This window comes from Panthera onca, chromosome A1 (assembly GCF_046562875.1).
Source record: "Panthera onca isolate mPanOnc1 chromosome A1, mPanOnc1 haplotype 2, whole genome shotgun sequence".
NCBI classification, from domain to species: Eukaryota; Metazoa; Chordata; class Mammalia; order Carnivora; family Felidae; genus Panthera; species Panthera onca.
The window spans coordinates 233,097,867-233,107,142 of record NC_138339.1 but is presented as its reverse complement, the minus strand read 5'-3'; the positions used below and the strand labels follow the sequence as shown (position 1 = coordinate 233,107,142).

The window sequence follows — 9,276 nt, the reverse complement described above, 5'->3', positions numbered from 1 at the left end:
GGCAAAGGGATTGAGGCTCCTTGACTGAAGTACCTGGGGCGGCCAGGGTGGCTTCTGTCTGTGGGACTGCAGCCTGACCACGCTGGCTTTTTACGAAAAGGTTTTCTTGCTGCTGCTGCTTACCTGGAAGGGGGGGGGGGTGGGCTGGTCACTAATGGAGGTTCCAGTCTTCAAAGGGCCAAACTCTGCCTTCCTTTCTCACCCTATCCGCATGGAAGAGGAGGGGTACGGCTTGTTTCTCTCCTCTGCCAACGGAAACTTAGGTTCACTGGGGTCGGGTAGACCTTCCAGTGTGTGGGGCTGAGAGAGAGGGAATACGATGAGCCCGTCCTGCACGAGTGGAATTTTGGCCCTCAGTGTAGACAGCTGTCCGGTCTGCAGGGGGGCTCAGGAGCCCCAGGGTTCAGAAGCTCCCCGGAACAGCTTACTCTGGCCAGAAAGATTTCCCTGGGCACCGATTTTTCTCCATCACCTGCTTTGTCAGCCCTCTGGGGGGGGGGAGGGTTTCTCACGTTCACCTCGGGCTAGAATGTGCAGCACTGCTCAGTCAGTGCTATTAAATTATTATTTATTTTATTATTAACTTTGTAATGACCGACGGGTCTCCCGTGGCAGCCTGAGGGTCTGACCAGTCAGCTCTCAAGGGCCGACCTCTGGGAGAGTCGGGGAGGCCGCCTGCCCCTGACTTTTGGGCCCATCCGGCCTGGAGACGCCCCCCACTCCCAACCCTCTCTCAAGGGCGACCATAACAGCTACTCCGCCTGCCCCCACGGGGCGCCTTCCCAACGTCGGCCCATCACGGGGCTCCCTCCTGCCCACCTTCCCCCACACGCGGCCTCCCCGGCACCAAGGCCCCGCACCAGTGTTTCGCCTTCCTGGCTCCAGCTTCCAGCAGGCGCCCCAGAGTGAGAAAACGCCTTCCGCTCGCCTGTAAATGTCGGGTGCGGCAAATGAGGGGGGAGAAGAAGAAAACAAACAGACACACCGTTGCGGAAGAAAAGATTCCTTTTTCCGCCCGTTTTTGCCTTGCGGCTCGGGCTTAGCAGGAGAGGATGGGGAGCCAAAGGCCGGTGGCGTCAAACGGGCTGCAAAGGGAGTGTAGAATCGAAGCAGTGAGCTGGCTCAATCGGGGCGAAGCGCGACCGCCTACAGATATGTTGGCAAAGCGTGCGCGGGTGGGCGGCTGGGTGGGTGGACAAAGGGGCTCATTACTCGCCCGATGGCTCCGCCGCTCCCCTCCCTCCGTGCGCGGGTGGACGCCGCTCCGGGCCCGCGCCAGCCGCCCGCCGCGGCCGGTCCCGACGCGCGCCCGCTACGGTCCGGCGAGGCCGGCGGCGCCGAGGAGGTCGGCGAGGCGCAGGCGGCCGATCTTCTTCACCTCGCCCAGGGCGGTGCGCAGCTCCTCGGCGGGCGGGCGCTGCAGCCGGCGCGCCAGCTCCCCCGGCACCGCCGCCCGGTCGCTGAGACGCGCGGCGAGCACGAAGGGGAAGCCGAAGCGCGCGCGGTACTGAGCGTTGAGCTCCGCCAGCCGGAGCCGCTCGGCCGCGTCCAGGCTCATCAGGCCCGCGCCCCTCTGCTCCCGCCGCGACTCCGCAGTGAGCGTGCCCTGCTGCAGCTCGCGACCCGCCAGGTCCGGGTGGCAGCGCAGGATGCCCTCTTGGCCTGCGGGGAAGCACAGACACGCAGCGGGGACGCGTCAGCGCGCGGCGGAGACGGCGGAGAGGGCGCACGGGGCTGCCGGCCGGCCTCCCGCCCCGCCCGATGGGGGGCTTGGGGGAGGGCGGGGAGGGGGGGAGACGCAGGGTCTTCTGGAGGTGACGAAGGGCAACGAGGGGTGTCCCGGATTGCGGGGGCGCCCACCGCCGCAGCCCCTCGAAAGCGTCCCGAACCTTGCGCCCTTCGGTGCCAGCTCCTTCGGCCTGGGCCCGGACCCAGGGGCGGGGCGGGAAGTGACAGGCTTGTCCTTTGAGACCTTGGGGCAAGAAGAGCGGAGGGGAGAGGCCTCCGAGGCTCGGAATTTACGACTTGCTCGGGAGGGAGCAGGGACGCGATAAGGAGCCCGAGCGTTTCGTATCTTTTCAAAGTCCTTTGCTCTCGAGGGGGCTTTGATGTCGGTGAGGGCCGGACGCGGGGGCCTGAAGACTTCCTGCAAAAGCCACCGAATGGGTTTCGTTCCGTTCCAGAGGAGAAGGGCGGGGAGGGCCCAACGGGGATAACATCCGTGGGGCTCGGCAAATAAACGTCCAGGATTTTGTGATCCTAAGTGTGAGGTTGGGGCGTCTGGAATGAAGCATCCAGAGAAACTTAGAGATGATTAACTGCAAAGAAACTCATTTCCAGCCGGATTTCCACAGCCTTTTGAATGAAAGTGGCTCTCCTCCTTTTAGGAAAATAACGCCCCCTTCCCACCCACCCCCCTCCCCTCCACCCACCGCCCCCCCCCCCAGCCCACCCGCCGTCTGAGGCTCATTCCCTTTCTCCAAATATAGATCCTAAAGACAGCGCAGAGAGCAACTTGGAGTTTTCTTGCAAGATAGCTTCTCATAATCTCCGAGGCTTAAAAGTGGAACCCCCTGGTGTAATGCCTGAGCTTTTACATCCTAATCCGGGGAGTTTCCGTGAGCCCTGACCAACCCTTTTTGCTTAGCTCTCTCAAACCAGAATTCAAATGCTCAAGGCTGGGCAAGATTTCCGATATGGTAAGCAGCCAGCCATAATCTGTAGGAGGAGGGTAATGACACCTAACTTGCCGAGTGGTTATGAGGATTGGAGACAATTAATTCATTCCCCCCCCCCCCCCAACGCAGCGCCTAATACTAGCAAACATCCAAGAAACAGCCGTTCTTATTAGTCGTAGTAAACGTTCTAACTGGACTGTGGGGCCGAAGCATCTGACTCTGGCGCTGAGATGAGTCAGGAGCTCTGTTGGAGAGGGAGATCATTTAAAACTCGTTTTAAATACGGCGTAAAACCTCCCCTTACTCAAACCTTACGGTTTCTGCCCATTTAAAGGTTGGTTGGGATTGCACCTTCCAACTCACAGACCAGGGTCCAGGTCGGGAGAACCGGACCATCTGCTTTTAAGGGAGGATTCCGTGGAGGCTCAGAACGGATTAGGGGACCTGCCCAAGGTCACTTGGCTAGTAGCTCAAATACCAGGCGACTTGGGGGGCATTGGCCGTCCCTCCAAGGTTAAAGGGCGTTTTAAACGAAAGTCGTGTCACCTGTAATTCCATCTCTACGACACCACTATTTTAGGCCCCTTCTCATGGGTCCTGTCCCGGGGCACTGCAAATGCTAGGTGCTTCTTTTCCCGGGTCCGGGTGGGGCGAAAATGAAGGTGTTAAATTCCCTACCTGCACTGATCCCCGCCCCAGGCCCTGGAGGCTGTGCCCGGCGACCATCCACCACTCCGAATCCGAATTCCCTCCGCACCCACCCAGCCCTGGCCCCCAGCAAACGGCAGACTGGGGAGGGGAAATAGAGTCCTGAGCGTCTCTACAGGTCCTGACCCAGAGAGCTCTCCCTGGCGCCCCCTCCTTGCATATTCAGGCTTTCAAAGCAGCCTTTAGGCGAGGGGGACCGTGACCCAGTCTTCTGACCGACCCCCGTCTTGACTTCCTTTCCCCCCTATTTCTTATTCTCTAGAGGCCCAGCTCAAGCTTGGGGGAAAGTAGTTATTGGCGGGGAGCATCGGCGTGGGGCTAGCGTCTGTCCCCATACAGCCCCGAGCGGACTCCCCTAGGGGACCGCGGAGGAACGGGGCCGGTCCCACGCGCGCCACACCTGCCCCTTTCCTCCTCGTTCTTGCACCTCGCTTCTCACTCCCCTGGGTTGTCTCCCCTCTTGAAAACACCGTCTGGGGTTAATGTTTGCCTAGGACTGAACCTGTGTTTTACACTGTTTGTGGGGAAGGTAGGGGGAAGAGAAGAGAAGGGAGGCCCAGAGAAGGGCAGGGCAAAGAGAAGAAGAAAACACACGCGCGCACGCACACACGCACGCACGCACGCACGCACGCACACCTGCGACCCATATACACAGCTGCAGATTAGAGACAAAAAAAAAGGTGCGAGGGGGCCAGTAGACGATGGTAGCTCAGGAAAAAACCAGAACGTGATCCGGGCCAGCCCAGGACTCCACCTTTTCTCCCCACCACTGACCCCTGGAGTACTATCCGGGATGACGCTGACCCAGCCGCACCGGGGTGCGCACTGACCAGGTCAGTCGATTGTCCTGGGTTGGCCGGACCATTTCAATGCTGCCTGTTTTCTTCAGTCTTTCCTGAAACCCTCCGGCCTGTGCCTTTGGCATGGCACACGCAGGGATGTAGGGGTAGACGTGTCTTATTTGCTGTGACCACAAGTCATCAATCTTTGCATCTAGGAGAGTTCCTGGCACAAAGCGGACACTCTTCGTTTCAATAGGAGAGCAGAGCAGGCAACTGGCTTGGAATCCCATTAGAGGCCATCAGGGTCCCTACATCGGGACCAACTAGTGTGTTCTCCCTGCCGGTACAATGGATCATCTATTCCTTCTGGTGTGTGTGTGTGTGTGTGTGTGTGTGTGTGTGTGTTGATGTTTATTTTTGAGAGAAAGAAGGCACATGCACAAGGGAGGGCAGAGAGAGAGGAAGACAGAGGATCAGAACCACACTCTGTGCTGACAGCAGAGAGCCCGATGTGGGGCTGGAACTCAAGAAGATAATGACCTGAGCCAGAGTTGGAGGCTTCAAGTAGGTCGCTTAACCAGCTGAGCCACCCAGGCGCCCCCCCCCCCCATCTGTTGTGTTCTTGAAGCTGGTCCTCTTTCCATATCGAGACTATAATTTCAAACATCCGTTTCTTCCCCCCTCACTCCCGGCACTGCCTTATCCTCAGCAACCACGAACACGCCTTAGAGTCACTCGTCCCACCAACAAAATTAAACTCTCCCTTGATTCCCTATTGCCCTCTAGCTTCTCCCTATATCTCTGCTCCTCCTTAGCAAACACCTCAAAGGGTTTCTCACCTCCTATCCCAGGTTCACTCTATCAAGCTTTCAGTCCCACCCGCCATCCAGTCTGCGCTCATCAAGGTCACAGATGATGGCCATCTTGCCCAAACCCAGCGGCCTGTTCTCCTGTCTTCTTCCTCAGCCTCTTGAGAGAATGTCATATGGTTGTTCCTCTGTCCTTCTTAAAAGATTATCATCACTCGCCTACTTTCGTCATTGGTTCCTGTTCTGCCAGATCACTAACACTGAAGCACCCAGGAGTCAATACTTACTTCTCTTCCCCTCTGTATTTGCACAAATGCCCAGGTGTCCTCACTGGGTCTCATGGCTTTAAATGCCATCAGTTTGTTTTTCTTTTTATGACACCTGGATCCAAAAAGTCTCAGGTTCCTTTTCTAAGATGGCCTTCTCCTGGAGCTTAGACCGCTTTCTTCTCATCTTTTGGTTTTTGGGACTCCAGTGTCACTTCCTAAGAAAGACTTATTTTATTACATATTTTCTCCTAATACTTTTTTAGAATGTGAAATTATCTCATTTACTTATGTTAATCCAGTCTCTCTCTACTAGAATGTAAACTCGTTGAAGGTAGGCACTTGTCTTGTCCATAACGCCTGGGACAATTCCTGGGGCACAGTGGGCGCTTGACCGACACATCACTTTTGGGAAGGAGTGCCATATATATCTTTCGATTGAACACATTTGAACAGCCTCTTCTAAATACCTGAGAGCCTGCATTTCAGGGAATTATTAGTATCTTTTTTATTCATTCAACAACTATGTTCTGAAAGAAGTATTAAATAATAAATTATGGCATTATTGCAATTCTGAAATGTCACAAGGAGATGCACTTTTTATCTTTGATTTTAACACAAATTAGTACTGAATTGGGGTGTGTGTGTGTGTGTGTGTGTGTGTGTATGTGTGTTTCAACTGTCTTCCCTTTATTTTCTCCACGCCCCTTGGCCGGAAATCAGGAACTGATTGGCTTGAAAGGGTGCTTGGCCAATTAGTGCTAGAACTGAATATTAATCCTGGACTGCCACCTACTGACCAATAATCCTCATAGTGTAACCGGAGTGGATTGTCAACCTTGGTTTACTCTACAAACAAGATTTTGTTTTCTGCTAATTGTAGAGGATTTTCTTAGATCGTGTATAAAACAAATCCTTGACCAGGTAGATCACCCTATCCCGAACTTTCTTTTAAGGCCTCTTTTCGTTATGGGATTAAAAGACTCTATTACATTCCCAACTCTGCAGATTAAAGCTAGACTATGCAGTAAATCCCGTTCCATTTGCTTATTGAAATAACCCAACGTAGGATCTGGGACATCAAGCATTAATATGAATTGAACAGATTAGTGAATGAATAAAAGAACTCCCTAGAAACTCTTTTTAGACTGTTCTGATTCTCTAAAAAATGCTTCAAAAGCTGCTGGGTTGACCATCAAGGTTTGAATCCCGGTTCTGCCACTTTCTAGCTGTGTGTTCTTGATCAAGTTCATTATCCTTTCTGTTCCTCTGTTTTCTCATCTGTAAGATGGATATGATAATGATAATGCTTGTTTTATAAGATTATCATAAGGATTAAATGAGTTAACAAATGGAAAGTGTTTACAAAAGTGCCTGAAATACACCAAAAGTAAGGGTTAAATGCATTTTCGCTATTATTATTTTCATCGCTCACGTTGCCTCTCCAACATCATGGAGGTGATTAGATACAAAGTTGCCACCCTTATAGCTTTGAAGCCCTGCTCCCAGCTGCCTAAGAGAATGTGGACACTGGCAGAGGACTGACAAGCAGGATCCACATAAGGAGGTCCCTGCAAAGAACGGTGTCTGATGCAGAAGGGAGCAAACACCCCAGTGACCCCAGCTCCCTCTGGTCATTTTGTCCCATGGACCTGTCACTAAAGTCGCTCCAGGTGAAATGTGTGGGGAGAGGGTACCAGGATCCATCACCTTTCAAAATCATCTTACGATCTCATCTTCTGAACCGTTTCACGCATTCGATATTAAGTCCCTATTCACTGAGCGATGTAGGATTCTGACACCGACCAGAATACGGAGCTCCCACTGAGTTAGGAGAGGGATCAAATACAAGCCTCAGGAGGGAGGGGGTGAATGCCAATCCCCATATCCCGCTTTGCTCAGGACTGTGATTGGATTTGACCTTAACCAGACCTTAACTAACCTTAACGAGAACCTCTGCTCAAACTGATTGGAGGGACTGCTGATGAGAGAGAAGACGGAAATAGGGAAATTTTAATTTTATTATCTAAGTTCTTGCCACGGTAAGCCCTAAATAAATGTTGAATAACTGGATAAACCAGTGAATACTGGGTTTGAATTATCCATGCAATCCTTTCCCTCCCCAGCCCTACCACCCCTTAGGTATTGAGACAGATCATGGAATTTTTCTCCTTTATTTTTTTTTAACATGATAGAAAAAATGCCATTCATAAGGCATTCACACCCTTTAAAAATTATTTCCCCTCTGGCCTAGAAGCCTTCCATTTGACCTGCCTTTTCCTGTCAGACATTTAGAACATGGGCTCTGGTAGCCTCTTACTCTTTCCAGCTTGTTCTGCAGGCTGTATGCTGACAAGGGGAGCCTCTCGGCTCATCAAGCTGGGACTGACCATCCTGTGAGTCATCGGTCACAAGGCTTTGGTATCCTTCAGCCCCACGAATGCCCGAGCCCAGTGGCAGAGCTGAGAGAGGCCCCGAGAAGGGGGTGACTGTCAACATTTCTGTCCGTTTGATTTTATAACACGATCCTCTCCTCTTGCTAGATGTGCCCCAAATCAATTAAAACGAGTTCCTTATTTGGGGGACGTTCGGAAACCCCCCCGGATGTCAGACTCTGGACGGATGGGCAAGACTGTCCGTTGGCCTCATAATGGAGGAGAAGACCGTGGCGGTCCTCCTCTCCCCCACCCCCACCCCCACCCACCAGGCCTCTGTGGGAGCCCCTCTGTGAAGGCAGCCCTTGCCCCTCGCCTCCCTTCAGGCTTTTCTGAAGATACCCGAACAGCCCCGGAAGCAGCCCTGACTCTAACCCTCGGTCTCTGAATCCCTGTGAGGCCCTGTGTCACTCTGAGTCACTTGGGGTAAGCCTAAACCTCCACCCTCCTCACCCCACACCCGCAAGGGTCGCCTTGTCTCTCTCTAGCCAGAGGAAATCAACAATTTCTCTCCCTTTCGCCAGAGGAATTCCTTCAGATTTTTGTCTTTTCCTCTTCACTCCCTTAGGGAGTTGCTGATCTGAGTGAGTCTACTTTCCTCGGTGGTCCAGTCCAAACTGGCCCTTTCTGGTAAAAATGTCAGCCATTTGCTCTTTCCCCTGGGCTCCTGAGATATTCTGATACCGTGCTGTCTCCTCTCTTGCATACAGGACATTCCCAGAGCCAACACACTTGGCTAAGAGAGGGTGGGCCCTCAGCCTGACCTTTGGCCTCTGTGGGGCTGCGAGGCCTGAGGAGAACGGTGCCTGTTCCTCTCGCGTCGTGACCTCGTGGCTTTAATATTTAACAACCCCTTTACCCGAGCCGACCTACCTCGGCAATTCTACCTCCGGCCCGACACCTCGCAAGCATCTGACCCTCATTGACCGAGTCTAAGGAGATCGAGCCTTACGATAAAAATACCAATCGATACGTCAGTGATAAGCAACTAGGCTAAAATATCTCAAACCATTCGGGTAAATACGCTTGAAAGCCCTTCGCACAGACTCTAATGCCGCAGCCTCACCTGACTGTGGAAGGGCGTCAATAAAGGCAAAAAAGTGCTTCTCTAAATCTTCCGAGTTGGAGAACGGGCGCTGGGACCACACAGCAGCCGCAATCAGAGGGCATCTCTCAACGACATTCCCGAACACGTCCACAAATTCTCCAAAGTCCATGGAGTTGACCTTCTCCATGTCCATTGCTTGCGTTCAGCTGGACGAAGCAGAACGTCAGCTCCCCCCTCGGCGACTGAGCGACGCTCGGCCCGCTCACCCGCTTATATTTGCCGAACACACAAGCTTTTTTCGTGGTTGTGTGTGTGTGTGTTTTTTATGCAACACCCGCTTGGCATGGTTTGAATGCTTCTGGGAGCAGTGGGTCCAGAGTACTCGGGCGATGGACAAACACAGGCTTCAGGCTCCAGTCCAGGGAGCGGAGGGCTCTACGGGAGGAATGTTTCCAGCTACTCTGCTCCCACAAAGCCAGGAGGGACCCGATTTCACTGTGGGCCTTCAAGCCAGAGAGACTCTCGGTGTCATGAACATTTTAACGCCAAC

General features: G+C 53.4%; 1 protein-coding gene across 1 annotated transcript; it reads right to left on the bottom strand.

Moving 5' to 3' along the window:
* Window positions 1-619: 619 nt before the first annotated feature.
* On the bottom strand, window positions 620-9,002 carry URAD (ureidoimidazoline (2-oxo-4-hydroxy-4-carboxy-5-) decarboxylase). Its single transcript, XM_060637464.2, has 2 exons — window positions 8,745-9,002; window positions 620-1,662 (listed from the first exon to the last, which is right to left on the bottom strand). The coding sequence occupies exons 1-2, from the start codon at window positions 8,917-8,919 to the stop codon at window positions 1,313-1,315; spliced, it is 525 nt and encodes a 174-aa protein (XP_060493447.2). The 5' UTR covers window positions 8,920-9,002; the 3' UTR covers window positions 620-1,312.
* Between the last annotated feature and the right edge of the window lie 274 nt (window positions 9,003-9,276).

What these genes read in the sequence shown, in the direction of transcription:
- URAD (XM_060637464.2), bottom strand. Translation starts at nt 8,919, where the DNA reads ATGGACATGGAGAAGGTCAACTCCATGGACTTTGGAGAATTTGTGGAC. An exon ending in TGACGCCCTTCCACAGTCAG is followed by an intron (nt 1,663 to 8,744) that starts GTGAGGCTGCGG and finishes GCTTCCCCGCAG; the next exon opens with GCCAAGAGGGCATCCTGCGC.